Below are 15,440 nucleotides of genomic sequence, written 5' to 3'. Positions count from 1 at the left end.
AAGAGGCTTTTGAATGTAGGAATAAAGAAACTTTGATTAAAATTTAACCTTGGGTTAGCACTTATTGACCTTCAAACATCTCAGACCTAGGTGGAGACTCCCTGAGGTAAATTCAGAAAGAGCAGCTTTCCCAAGTTTGAACAATTTTTGCCATCATGTCTGGTAGAAAGAAAGATATCTTAGCAACTACATCCTGTTAATTTTCTGGAAAAAGTGACCAAATTAGAAGCCTGTGTTTAGTAGTTTATCATGGATCAAGCTCCAACATTTTTATTACTTTATTTGGAGGTTCAACACTATTAATGCTCTGTTTCCTCTTTCTCTTTCCTCTAAATTATGCTGTTATACTCTGCCACTGAGGCAGCACCACAGCTTCTTGAAAAACTTTCTCCCTTAGTTACACTCGCAGTTGCTTAGTCTCTTGAAAAAAAAAAAGTATTAGGTTCCCTGAAAGCACTCATATAAATCCTTGATTTTTGTGAGGAAACATGCAAATACTAACTCATTTAAATTTTAAAGGGCACAATTTTTTTTAAGGTAATAAAGAAGGCCAAAAACGTGCACTGTTTTGCAATTTCAGGAAGCCAGTTCAGTTTTCAGTTAGCCTTAATGAACTGTAAAACCTACCAATCAGCTGAAAGCTAAAGCAATGAAACCAGTCCTGCTAAATAATGTTTGCAAATAATATTGCTTTTAGAGACAGACAGATACAAAACAATTATTTTACTGTTGACAAGCAACATAAGAAACAATCAATTTTATGGACTTTTGCCCAAGGCAATTACCAAACTTAATGAAAAATGGCCCCTTTCACAGCCAATCAGCATTCAATAAATTTGTCCTCTAAGTTTTAAAAAGTGAAATCAAGAGCTATTGTAATTTCACAGAGTACCATAATATTCCCTTGAAACAGGCAGTGTGAAAGTAAAGTATATTCTTTGAAAAAACAACGGAATGACCCAGCCAGGTCTTCACCCCAGGCCTCTCAAGCCAAACTTCAGCACACTCTCAATTTGGCCACTGTGCCTTCTACAATATTTCTATTTACAATGATAAAAGTGTTGCACTATTTCGTAATGAAAAGAGCACATTTTTAAAAACATACATGTATATGTCTTTGCCATGATAATTACCAGTTAACTCTTCTTTGGCACACTGTCATCTAGATTTCTACAATAAGCGAAGAGTTCTGTATCAAAAAGAAAAAACTATGTGGCATGTTCACCATACTCTGAAGCCCACTTAAACTGATATCACAATGCAGTGCCTTGAAGTGTTTTCAAAGAAAACAAACAAACGAAAACTGGAAGGTAATAATCATTGTACATGTCACATTATGTTAATTTCCTTAGAGCACATCCTCTGTTCTTTAGCCAGCCCCACAAGATCTGCCGACCAGAATGGACAATGTTGGTGTTGTTGCTTTTTTACTGCTGAAGTGTCATCCTGAAACAAAAATATTAAGTCAATTATGACAAAATTGGGCGAAAAGATAGCCAATGGTAAGGTCCTTATTCGATGATCAATCAATTAATCAACTTTAGCTGGCTTGGGATGAACATCTCTCTTCTGACAAGGAACATGTTATAGTAGGGACAAAAGCCTTCCAACTGTCCCCTTTTCAAATTTCAAATGTTAACATTCAACTATTTTAAGTTAATCATCAATTAGCCTCTATATAGTATCAATAGCTAGTAAGAACAACCCATGCTTGGAGAGCCATTTTCAGGGCAACAAAATAATTGTTGAGTTTAATATTACTGATCAACAAATAAGCACTACAGTGATCATGCTGCAAAACAAAGATACCTTATTACTTTTGCCCCTATTGAGTCTTACTGCATGAGAAAATTCTGGGTGCAAAAATATAGTTAACCCTTTAACTCCCAAGATCTCATTAGCAATTCTCTTTACTCTCTCCCATACAGTTCTTGTGATGTTAGTTTGGAGAATTTGTTTTTGGATCAACTAATAATCCCCTAATTAATATTCTTCTTTATTCTCATCACTTGTCTTCTTGATAATGTATTAACATTCTGAGTAGATATTCTGTCTTAGTCACTCATCGGAGTTAAAGGGTTAATCAAACCTATTAGTACCTGATTAGGAACCACTCATTATTTATTGCCAAACAGATGGAAGGGCGAAAGGGGGAAAAGGGGAAAAGGGGGAAAAGGGGAAAAGGGGGAAAAGGGGAAAAGGGGAAAAGGGGAAAAGGGGGAAAAGGGGAAAAGGGGGAAAAGGGGAAAAGAGGGAAAAGGGGGAAAAGGGGGAAAGGAAGAAAAGGGGGAAAAGGGGAAAAAGGGGGAAAAGGGGGAAAAGGGGAAAGGGGGAAAGGGGGAAAGGGGGAAAGGGGGAAAAGGGGGAAAAGGGGGAAAAGGGGAAAGGGGGAAAGGGGGAAAGGGGAAAAGGGGGAAGGGGGAGTTCAGTGGACAGAGTATAAAGGGAGAACTATAGGAATTTGACTGCCATTGAGGGGGGATCACTAGAACACTACAGAGCCTTAGCGGGGGAATAAGTTAAATGTTCTTGTGACACAATCAAAAGGGGGAAAGGGGGAAAAGGGGGAAAGAAGAAAAGGGGGAAGGGGGGGTTCAGTGGACAGAGTATAAAGGGAGAACTATAGGAATTTGACTGCCATTGAGGGGGGATCACTAGAACACTACAGAGCCTTAGCGGGGGAATAAGTTAAATGTTCTTGTGACACAATCAAATCCCTCCCATCTCCCCAACCTAGAAAATTAAAAATTACCAGTTCTCAGTTGGGAGATGATTCCCAGTCTCACAAAAACACAGACCCTAAAAACGCAAAATTCCGCAAAACTTGAAATCATGCAAATAAGTTGGAATAAGGGGTCAGCGGTATCTAGTCACACAACAGTTTGAGTTTTTGAGGTCTTTCTTTCCATGACACTGATGATTCTATAGGTCTCATTAAACATTGTAAAATGGTTTCGCCACTAACCTTTTCACTTTCCTTTCATTGCTTTTCGTCTTTGGAAGATGCACTTGAAAGAGCCGAAAGGAATTCCTCTCAAAAACAGCGGCAAACAGAGGCTTGTTCAGACAAACTGTTAGCATCAATGGCATTCGCTCCATGTCTATCAGGCGTATGAGGTTGCCAGAGTTTCCGTGAAACAATCGCGCAACTTGGTCATGGCAACAGCATACAAAGTGCACTCCATCATTGAGAAGTTCACAATACATTTCAACATTGATAATGATTTCATGTTCACATGGTATATCGTGCATTGTAATTCCTGTAGCTGCATTCAAGATTTGTAATCCACTACCTCTTTCACGTGAACACCATGTAACAACAAAATCTCCATTAGTTGAAATTAAAGCGCGAGGACGTGTACATCCCTCATCATGAAGAATGTTTCTCTTCCACGAATGCTCCTTTTTATTCCAAACTGTTATTGTAATGACACTGCCTTCACGACGGCTACCTTTCTCGCTACAGGCTACGAATTGAAACTTGTTATTGCAAGCAACTGAAGTAATGTTACCCTCCACCATAGTTGAGAAAACAATCCCGCTATTTGCAATGCTTAAAACGTCCACTTTGGAGCAGTTATTGTTACAAGGTCTTTGACAACCTACTAGTTCATCAGACACAGGAAACAACCTTTCCAACGAATCAATTTCCGAGAAAGATCGAACACATCGTGATAATTCAAGATCCCACAACTCAAGTATGTTGCCGACTGCTTTCTTCATCAGGAGCACTCCTTCTTTCACAGGTAGTAGGTCCAACGCAGTCTGAAATTTCCGAACAGTTTTCTTGCCCTCAAAATAGACATACACCACGGAAAGAATGTCAACTTTAAGTGTTCTTTCCCAAGAACTATGGGAGGTTTCTCTAATGTAACAATAACTTCCATCCACAGAAAGTGTCACATTCATGTCACCACGATACCGTTTTCCTTCACTTCTGTCATGGCCGGGGAAATCTTCAAATTGATCATGATGAATCATAAAAATTTCTTTATGAAAGGGGCTACAAACGACAACAGATTGTTTGTTAACCACTGAGAGAAATCCTGACCCGAAGAAGGGAATCGTCTCCGATAGCATTGTGTTAATCTGGTCTCTAGATTCCGAAATCAGGAATTTACTTTCATCAAAGGATTTACACTCCCATGGCCACCAAAACACATCTTCAATTTCTTGAAAACAGGATACACTTTCTAAGCACTTATCTTCACAGAAGGAAGGGACTTTACATTTGTGGCAAAGTGGTACAAGGCTGGCATTATCGCCCACAAATCCACAAACAATCTCCTGCTTATCAGGGGAAAAATGCATCAGCGAACACACGTGGGGACTAGCAATATCACCAATAAAATGAAAATTCATGTTATTTAACTTATACAGGCTAATATGTTCTGATTTATCTGATATTGCCACCAATGTTCCGTCAGGAGAAAATGCAAAGGACGTCATATTCTTCGCGCACTTAAAACGAGCAATCTCTGTTCCATCTGACGTACTCCACAAGACAACATCCCTTGGATTTGTAGGGCAATCTGTCAACATTTTAGACCTATCTACGCAAAATGCACATACGCTGAAGGAGCAATTACTTCCAGGAAAGAGAGGTTGTACATCTCCGTTCATGGTGAAAACGTCTCTTAAACTTCCAGGTAAAACATAATCCCCATCGGGATGAAATGCAACAGAACGGTAAAATGACATTGATGACTCCAACATCAAGCCAAAGTCACTGAGAACTAAGTCCGTCACATTGCGAACAGCACAGTGCGGTGCATGGTATGGAATGCCAAATGACTTTTCTATGAATGCAGAACGCAACCAGAGTTGATCGCCACTTTGCAGCGACCAGAGTTGAATGCTTCTGTCAACGCACTCACAAACCATGTAATCCATTTCTGGAGACACATCAAAACAAGCTACCACACTATCACAGTCAAATCGCGCTTGAATTCCCACTTGTCCGTAACTATCCTCTTTGTTCACGATTTCGATGTAGGGTATCTCTGGATATCTTTCTTTAAGGACACGATTAGCCTTTGAAGATAATTGCAGGCCTCCCTCGTTTAGCATTGCTTGAAAAATTTGCTGCGGGTGGCGACGAAGCCTAGGTTTGTATTTCCTCATTACAGAAATAGCAGAGGTCACAGCAAATTTTACAGGAGAAGGCAGACCTTCAAAGGATTCTAGTTTTTTAATACTCAAGATATCCTGAAATCCTGAATCACTATCAATGAAAAGCTTTGCATACACAAGTTCTAGATCTGTCACATAATTTTCGACAAGTTCTTCAAGTTTGTGGGGAATTTCTTTGTCTCCCATCACATCCAGTAGGTGCTGCACACCATACTGCAGGGCATATATCTCGGTGTCACTGAAATCTCCACCATGAATCCCTTTGTGTCTCAAATCGTTGAACTCAGTTTCACAAAGCCTTGAAAGGATCTGACTACCTTCATCTCTACCCACTGTAAACTCGTGACGTCCATGAATGGTTGTGTCTATAAGCCAGTCTTTGACAGACTTGTGAAATATGTGAATACGTCCGTCAATAACTGGTAGAAGGGTAGAAATGCAGGAAATAACCTTGTTCACCTTCCGATGTGAGGAAATTGCACGAAACTGAAACATCTTGGGGATAAATCCAAGTGGCAAAGGTTCTTTTGCAGCCATAACAACAGATAGAAAACCTAAAAAATTTTCTTCGTCGATTTCCAATTCTTTACAAAACTCTTTCTCCAAGCGTTTAAAATAGGACAGGTAAACAGAAGAGATACCTAATGGCAAGCTGCCATCTAAATGGTTGGGTGTTGGTAGAGGAACGTTTTTCTGAATAAAGTCTACTAAAAAGTACGCATACAAGATGACACCATCGGACTTCTCAACCAGAGCATTTAAAACAGCTTCTTTATCACTGTTTGGAATTACTTGGTCTAGCTGCTTCTCCAAGAACAGTCGAATGTCCCTTTTGTTGTCATCATCACTTGTTTCCAGGTACAGAGGTTGTAAGTCGCTAAGGCTATTAGAAATGTTAACTTCTGGTCTCGTGGTCACAAGAAAGCGAATCCATCGAGGAAGCTTGATGAAGTGGTTAACTATCACATCCAACAATTCATTGCGCCCCTTGTGCTCACTTTCATCCAAGGCGTCCAACACCAAGAGAAGGTTTCTACCGGGATCAGTGATTTTGCTGAGCGGCTCCTTGAAAAGTAATGCAAAAAGTTCCTCTACTCCCATGCTGTTGATTTCCATGCCCAAATTTCTTGACAGCTGCTCAAAAAGAGCCTCTTTGTATTCTGGTAATGCGCGACATAGGTGACTGGCCAAAGATTGAAGCATCAACTGAGGATTTCGATAGCGCACGTTGTTGTGTTGACAGAAGTGGCTCCCGGACAGTCTTCCAGCTTCTTGCATTCTCTTGCAAGTGACTGCTGAGATAACCGACTTTCCCATCCCTGCATTTCCACTAATGACCATCACACGATTTGGGGAACTTCTGTCATCAAGCCAACCCTCGATTTTTTTAAAGATCCACTCGCGAGTTCCTTCCTGGAATCTTGACACATGAAACTCAATGTCCCCTTCAAACTCGGACTTTGCAAGGACGTTCAGAATCTCTTCTGTTCTGTTAGCCTGCCCTCTTTGGTTTAAGTCTTCAATACTTTTTTTCACTTCTAATACCTCTTCTTGCATTTTGGTTTGAGTGTGACATACTCCATGCAGCTCTGACTTCATTTGCTGTAGCATCTCAGCACCCTGTGTTTGGTTTTGGTGTACCATATCAATAGTTTGGTTTATTTCTTTTAGTTGTGACTTAAGATCCTTCTCACTATCAGCCCACTCAAACAAAATTTGAAGATAATCTTCCTCTCCACAGTACTCAGCCTTTAGTCTATCTACGTCTGCTTTATTTAGCCCAAGAGCAACAAGAACGTCACTTATTTCCCTCCAAAGATGGGAGAATGTTGATGAGTCGATGCCAGTGGTGGACACGTGACCATATAACTCATTTCGAAAGAACTTTATGCGAGCAAGGTTAGCCTCTAAGGTAGTGTCACTCAAGGGTGGTTTTTTGTGCCACCCTGAGGGGGGAGGAGAAAGCCCACAAATCTCAGTCAGCAGAAGAAAAAGAAGAGTTATGTCAAAATTGTTTGAATCTGGTGTACTCCCACTGGGTGGAAACAGTTTGTCCCACTGAGGCTTATGTAAAACCCTTCTCTTCAGTAGATTGCACAGTTTTGGATAGTTAGCAGTGAGATCCATAGCCAGGTTTGCGGGAGAATGATGGCTGTCAAAAACCATTTTTAAAACTGTGGTTCCACCATCTATGAGAAGTCTGCTGAGCTTGGCTCCATTTGTCTTCTCTGTGGAGCTCACCAGGGGTGAGGATGCAGAAGCTGCCATTTTAACTCAAAATTGAAAGGCACAGTCCTCCAATTCTACCTAAAAAGGAAAGAAAAGAACATGGTACATTCTCATGTATGTATGCATGTTATGCAAGAAGAAAATCTGGATTTAGTAGGCAGGCAGGCAAGGTGTATCATGGGGAAATCTGCAATTAATTCAAAGCCCTTTCAATCATGTCCAATTCTACTCATATCAAAGCTCTCTAATGTAAAGGATCACAAGGTTTCTAAATGTATCTTAGCATGAAAATTGACCAGTGATAAACAATGGACATTGGGCTCCAAGATGTATTAGAAATGCCTTTGGTGAGAAAGTTCATCACATTCTACCTTCAGTTAACAAAACTTCATTTCCTTTTTAAAGCCACCAAACCTTTAGGGGTTCAGTCTCACAAAGCAGAACACTTTTTTTGCTTGAGTTGAAAGATCCCAAGGTAGGTCCTCAAAACAATCTTTCTTTTTTCAATGTGGCTAAGCAGGAAGGAGAAATTTTCACACTTTGCTACTATACAGTTACCTTAATATGGTATTGATTTTTAAAAAAATATTTTTGCTGATGGACGCCATATTTCAGGAGACAATTGATTACTTTGTGTAAGAGCTAAATCTCAGCTTAATCCCTCAAAATTTTGAAAAAAAATCTGATATGATTGGTACTCAAATAAAGCAACTAGTGGAATCTGAGGCAATTGTACATGTTACATACAGTGTATTTGACACATATTCCACTTCTGTGTTTCAGTGTTTCAGTCCAATTTGTTCATTTTGGCCCTGAAAAGCCCTATTTAGGGAGTGGTCAATTGAGTATACATCCACACAAAAATGTTTGAAATTTTGATAGTTTCTGTCTTTGGCACTTTGATATATCCAATGAGAGCTGCATGTACAATTTCTGTAAGGATGTTCTGATACATGTGTGGTATTGTGTACCTGATGGTAGCAATTTTTTATAGGTTTAATTAGTGTGAATTTCAGTTTGGAATTTCCAACAAAATAGCAAGCCCTGCCCCTTTCTTCTTCTTCTTTTTCAAGAGTTAAAAAACAATCATTCGAACAACACGTTACACAATCCAGAGAAGTGAAACAACTCTACATATCAGTCATTTTTTTTTTCATAATTCAATTTCTGCCTGACCTATAGTGTACATGTATATGCTGGATTGGGGAACTTAGAAAGATGTCACCTGAATAGCTTATCAAATCAAGTATTCTGTGACATTTCAGAGCGAAACATCACATTCTGCAGCTGGTATCAACGGATCCTAATTTTCTTACTCTACCTCAGTTCACTAACTTGTAATTATTGGCAGTGTTTTTGTACTTCAAAAAATGATTTATATGAAGACAACTTTTCAGGGTTTTCAACATTTCTGTCAAGTAGTGGACATATTCCTGAAAGCTCTGGAAATGACATATTTTTGTTGTGGCAAGGTGCCTTGCAAGTCCTGAAGGCACAAGCTACCTAGGGGGGTCAAGGGAATGCCCTTCAAGACATTTTTAAGATAGAAAACTCAGAAATGCTGTTTCAACCTTTTTAGAACCCAAGAATTGGCTTCCCAGGTAGGGCTGAAGTTTACACAAATTCTCTTTTTGAGCAGGAATGATAACAAATAGTCACCCCAATTTTGTTTAAATGAAAAGAGAAACCAATCAAATATTCTGCCTGATTAGCAAAGAAAGAAAAGTAGTGTAGCAGATTTAGAGAAATTAATTGTCTATTCTGTGATCCTTTGGGCGCAGTTGTTCAAAGGCTGATTAGTGCTTACCCCGGGTTAAATTTTAATCCAGGTTTCTATATTTCTCTGTTCAAAAGCTGTTTTGGAATAATTTTACCCATTGTTTTTAGAGCATTCAATTATCGAATTGTAGTAAAAAAGAAATAAACTGGATTGACTCTTCAAGCTTTCAGATCTAAAATCAAATTTCACACTAACCCCAGGTTATCTTGGCCCAGCTTATCTTGGCCCAGCTTTGAACAACTCGGCCCTGGTCAGCAAGTTCATGAGATGCTTTGTGAAAAAAAATCATAGTGATAAAAAAAAAAACAAACAAACAAAAACAGAAGCTCAAATATTGGCATCAAAGTACAAGCAATGGAATGAAAAATAACCAGATGAAATGTCTGGCCTCAGGCTCAAATGAAAACCTTGACTATTTTGTAATGGTAACCATGTTTAACCATATGGTAGTTTTACTTAACATAACTGAGGTTAATTTCAACTTTTGCTTCAGATGAAGAAACTCTAATCAAAATGAAATACCTTTGAATATTAATTTGAAGTCATGGTTAGATTTTCTGAGTTGCATACAATCTGTGATCACTGCTCTTTAGATGCATTTTAAAATCATCTTTTATTCAAACAAGTCCTTAATAGTTACATAATAATGTTAACAATGTTAACAATACATGTTTTCTAGTGGATAAGAATATTTTTTCTTGTGTTGATAATAATCTCTCACTTGAAAATAAAATTTGTATCACCTTTGGCCACAAAAGATCCTCTGTATATCTGTGTGCTTACTATTGTCAAGGTTGTCAGATTGATGAAAATGGTTATCAATGAAGATGGTTGTCGTACAAAGTAGATATGATTGTTTAGAGCAACTTAAATAAAGGTCAATGTACATGTCAATTTAGAAGTCAATTTACATTTGAATGTACATGTAATACACAATGCATCACAAATCCCTATCTTGCAAAATTTATGGAGCTTCCTCTTTACTTTCTGTTTGTATTAGGTCTGCCACACAATTCTTATGCTGTTGGTTCAGAAAATTTGATATTGAATCCACCAATAATTCCCAAATTGATATTTTTCTTTATTCTCATTGCTCTTCCGCTTGATATTGTATTGATATTGTGTGGAGAAATTATGCCTCGATCACTAGATCATAGGAGTTAAAGGGTTAAGTTCCTTAAATGTAGTTAGCATTATTGACAATGTAATTCAAGAGGTTTGAATGAGAAGAAGCCTAGTAGCATGTTCCTTTAAAACATTGAAATATTCACAAAACAATTGGTTACCCTGAGAAACATTGCCCTCCCAAAGTGAAAATTGTCAATTTGGAATTCAGCAGTACAATTTCCTTTATTTCATTCTTGAATTTTATGAATAAAATAGTGGTCAAAAATCCAAATTTCAATTTCAATAGTTCTGTGCTCTTGAGGGCACAGATTGGCCTTCCTCCCCTTCCCTCATAGCCATCCTATCCACCCATAAATGTTTGCCTTTAGCATGTCACACACAAGGTACACCTGTACATGAATTGATAGTTCCTAGAGGTTAACCCTTGCGAAATGGCTTTTGGAATTCCTAGGAATTCCTAGGAAAATCCTAGGAATTCCTAGGAATTTATTCCTAGGAATTCCTAGGAATAAAGGTGTGAATTTTCACGGTAAATTCGGACTGGGAATTCCTAGGAATTCCTAGGAATTCCCAACCATAACAACTCTGGTTCTAAAAACCTAGAAATTCCTAGAAATTCCCAGAAATTCCCAGAAATTCCAAGTTTATAGCCAACAGGACTTGGAATTCCTAGGAATTCCTAGGAATTCCAACTCAGAGAACCAATGACTTTCCCTGAAAAGCTGTAAATCTAAAAAATTCCTAGGAATTTCTGGGAATTTCTGGGAATTTCTGGGAATTTTTAGGAATGTTTAAGAATTACTGGGAATTTTAAGCAAACATTTGAGGCTAATGATATAAAATAAATACTTAAAATTAAAAAAACCCAGCTAAAATTCAAGTATTCAATGAAATTTATTTAGAAGCTTAATTAAGGCTTACATGTAAAATATTTTTGATTAATTATTAACATCAATGTGTGGTAATATTAGGATGGAATTTGATTTATTTTTCTTTTCTTGAAAACTTCATACGGATTAATCCTCAATTACAGCTATTCATATAAAATAGTTCTAATCAATCATTAAATTTGGTTTGACACAAATTGTGAATAAAATCTGTTGATTCTTTTCCATAAAATACAATATCTTAAGTTATATTTATACAGTTATATTCTTGGGAGTGAAGGGGCTGATTACAGACAAATAAAATTGATTTTTTGATTAAAATCTTGTTGTAACTGTAACAATAAATTAGAATGAAGTTATCCTAAACTGCAAACTTAGCTGCTGTTTGTACTGTTTGTATTTTTTTCCTGGGCTCACAATGAGTTGGCCTTGAATGAGGTTGTCAACAAGAACCTTGACCATTTTGTATCTGGATTCCTTGACATCTGAATTTGAAAAAAAATAATATATTAAAATATGTATGTTTAAAGCTCAGACCAGTCTTTTAAGATGGCTATGAGGAAAAGGGCATTCATTGGATTCTCAAATTGAGAAATCTCTGTTATGGAGTTAGTACATCTCTCTCATGGATTTTACTTAAAAAGGGCTGAATACATTATTTTGTTTTTACCAAGGAGGGCTTCTTTATATACTAAGGTTTGTTATGAATCTTGAATGTTCCCAAACGTGACTAGAGGAATCTTGAAACCTTACTGATAGGTTTATTTCATTGTAAAGCATAAGCTTAAGAAACTGCGGCATGCAAGTGACCGATTCGATTCTCAGAATTATTCTAGTTTCAGCTGCGCCGAGCGTTATGTAAGCTTAATTAAACCCGCTACATCTATTCTTTTATAAGATTTTGATCACAACAAATATCGCAATTTTTACTCACCACAAACTTTCAAAATCGTAGCTTTACAGATGGCCACTCGACCCTTGTTTGTACAGGTCCATATGTCAACTGTTGTCCCTTCTTTTAACTCCACGGCGCCAACGACTTTCTTCTCTTTTACAACACTCACGCTATTCTCGTTTTCCCATTGAACCACAATAAAAGCTATCTTTAGAAATGTTATATTAAGCAAAACAGTTGAGAAAAGCGATCAACCGATGAAAAGTACATTCAAAGATGAGCGCCAAATGGAGTCTTCTTTGTTTCCGATCACGGGCATGATCACGTGGATCTTTTAGGACTTGTCATTGGCTAGCAAAGTGAATCCGCTGGCTTGCCGATTGCAGTGTTAAGAGAAGCGCCCAACTTTATTCTGACTTCTTCGTCCGGTTCTCTGCTTCTAGAAGATGGATAGCTTGGTGATATAAATAAAGATGTGAGCTCACTCTATGTAGAAATAATCGACAAGAATCGATCGTATTACAAATGCACGATTTGTGGCCGAAAGTTGTCGAGGAAACAAAGACTCGAAACTCACTTGAGTTGTGTTAATGGCAAAGGTGAGAAATAACACAAGCCAATCACAGTTTTGAATGCGACTACAAATCGTCTTTTACCCTCATATTTATAAAAGAAGGATACCACATTCGGAAGTGTAAGAGATACATAGATGATCCCAGTGTACCAGTACCTAAATCTACAAAGCTTGACCGTAGCAAGCGTTCGGCAACACGTTCCAACACCGCCATCTCGATTCCTCAGTCAGTTCCACTGAACTTAAAGCGGTATTGACAACAGAGTAGAGTGCGTCTTACAAAGGAGAAACATTTGTACAAGAGACAGGAGTAGCTATATGCGATTACAGAGGTGCGTTGGAACTCTGGTCCACAAATAGTTATGCACTGCCCGAAGTATAAAACAATTTTGTTGATAGCTGACAGACAGAAAAGAACAACAAGTAAACTTAAGAGCTGCATGTTATTATTGAAGTATGACTAGCACTTTTCATTTTTATATAAAGAAGGACTTGTAATTTGCACCAAAAATAAAAAGATGTAATATTTTTTTGGGAGATCCAGTGATTGGGACATTTAAGAAATTAAGTTATGAAAGGAAACTTGGTTGGTACTTCTCACTACTAACAAGTCTTGTTGACAAATATTTTCAGATCAGAGTTTCAAATAAAGTAAATTGAAGACGTCATATAAAAGGTGTTTTTCCTCAAAGGGTACATTGACTACCTCTGTCTTGTCTGCATGCCAAATGTTTGCAAAGTGTGTGGATGATCCACAAGTATTGGAACTCTTACAAAAATGTTTTGTAAGAATAAAAACAGCAAAACAAATTACAGCAATTAGTCATGAAAATAGAGCAAAAAACTGAAAAAAAGCAGCAACAACAATCATGAAAAAAGAAAGATTAATTAGGTGTTGAATTTGTTTGTATAAGGCATGAAATTTCTATTAAAAGTATTGTCAACAAAAAGTCTCTGACAGCATTTGAGGCAACTGAGCTTGACTGTTCCAAGGTTTTCTAACAAAGGCAACCAGTAATGTAGGTTAGGGAAGTAAGATAACAATGTAATTATTGTTAATTATTGTGGAAGTTGGCAGTTTCCATTTAACATAACTGACAGCTGGTTCATGAGAAAATCCATATTAATGTAAAGATTTACTAAAACTTAGTTTGAGTAATAAATTTCATGATCGTTAAGTAATAAACGTGTACATGTATGTATATCTCTTGGTAAGTTTTGTATAGCATACCTTTTATTGAGCCAAAGTTTTAAGCCTCTGAAATTACTCTTTTTCTTAAAACCTTCACATTCAAGGTATTGAGAAATTCTTAGAATTTATGTGGACCTCAGGGTATTAAAATTGCCTCAAATTCAATTCCCAGAAATTCCCAAGAGTTCCACACTTCTTAAATTATAGGTAGTTTGTAAAGCTGAGAATTCCTAGGAATTCCTAGGGATTCCAAGTCCTCACAAAACTGGAGTCTTCCTTTCCCAGAAATTCCCAGTAATTCCAAGCTTTTTAAATCAGAGTTAATTTGCATAAGTGGGAATTTTTGAGAATTCCTAGGAATTCCTAGGAATTCCTAGGAATTCCCAGAAATTCCCAGAAATTCCCAGAAAACTGGGAATTCAGTTTGCAAGGGTCATTTGCATAATTGGGAATTTTTGAGAATTCCTAGGAATTCCTAGGAATTCCTAGGAATTCCCAGAAAACTGGGAATTCAGTTCGCAAGGGTAACATGGAAAAATTATTGATTTCCTTGGAAACCAGACATCAGCTTCTTGCTCGATTTCATTCACAACATTCTACTAATCTAACACCTTTCATGTCCGTGCAATGTACCAAAGAATTTAAAATGTTAGACAACAATGAAAATAGGAGGGAAAATATATGATTTCATTCTCAATTAAGCCACTACTTGAACTCAAAGGGAAAGGATACGCTGTCAACTGTTTTTAACAATGTGCACGAGTAACATCGACATCACAAAAAGGAAAAGCGAGGGCCAAGAAAAGACGATAAACTTCTTTTTACTTGGATTTTCATTGTTCCATGCAGACTTCATTCAAACATGTGGATTTCTCCAGACTCAAGGTGAAATTCCACGACTTTTCCGTGACCTTGGAGAAATATGTTTCATCCGAACTTTTTCCTGATTTAACTTTTTTGAATGATATCATCTCAGATCGCAAAATTCAAAACAGAGAAATAATTAAAAAAAACTGGATATTTATGCGATCAATAAGGAAATCAGGATTTCGAGTTATTCAATTGCTAATTTGTATTCTGAAATGAAACTCTTTTCGATCGCAACATATTCAGGTCGACGCCGCGACTGAAACAGTTTTAAAACAGTCCTGAACTACGCTTAAATCACCACAGCGATACATTCTCAGCTCGTCAGGAAATTCTAACGAAAGTTTAGAATAAAATGAAACTTCCTTTACCTTCGAATTCTTAAATTTTCTGACGTAGAAGCCACCATCGATGCTTGAAAAACCTCGTGAAGTCCTGGGAATCGAAATCTAAGAAGCAATTGATGATTTAACATCGATTTTCTATCCCTTTTCATGCACAAATCTAACATAACTGAATACACTTACCACACTAAAACTCTACTTGGAATACGGCTTTTAAACCAAAAGTCCAAATGAAGTACCTAAAATTCCACCTGTTTCAATTTCTCTCTTCTCCAGTCTCCTACTGCCCTCTCACCGAACCTGCTCCCCAGGGGATTAGTGGCACGCTCTGACATGGCTCAGAAAGGCTCAGAAATTTAAATCTAAATTTTATTCGCTTAAAAAAGACTCTAGATTGTTTTAAAGCGTTGT

The 15,440-nt window shown here is 37.5% G+C and overlaps 1 protein-coding gene across 1 annotated transcript; it reads right to left on the bottom strand.

Annotated features, from left to right (window-relative positions):
* LOC136280899 (uncharacterized) lies at positions 1-15,279 on the bottom strand. Its single transcript, XM_066166684.1, has 4 exons — positions 15,213-15,279; positions 15,057-15,134; positions 2,966-7,440; positions 1-1,446 (listed from the first exon to the last, which is right to left on the bottom strand). Exons 3-4 carry the CDS (start codon positions 7,399-7,401, stop codon positions 1,428-1,430), a joined length of 4,455 nt encoding a protein of 1,484 aa, XP_066022781.1. The 5' UTR covers positions 7,402-7,440; positions 15,057-15,134; positions 15,213-15,279; the 3' UTR covers positions 1-1,427.
* Between the last annotated feature and the right edge of the window lie 161 nt (positions 15,280-15,440).

The sequence above is a fragment of the Pocillopora verrucosa genome, chromosome 5 (assembly GCF_036669915.1).
Source record: "Pocillopora verrucosa isolate sample1 chromosome 5, ASM3666991v2, whole genome shotgun sequence".
NCBI lineage: Eukaryota > Metazoa > Cnidaria > Anthozoa > Scleractinia > Pocilloporidae > Pocillopora > Pocillopora verrucosa.
This window is presented reverse-complemented; position numbering and strand designations above follow the sequence as displayed.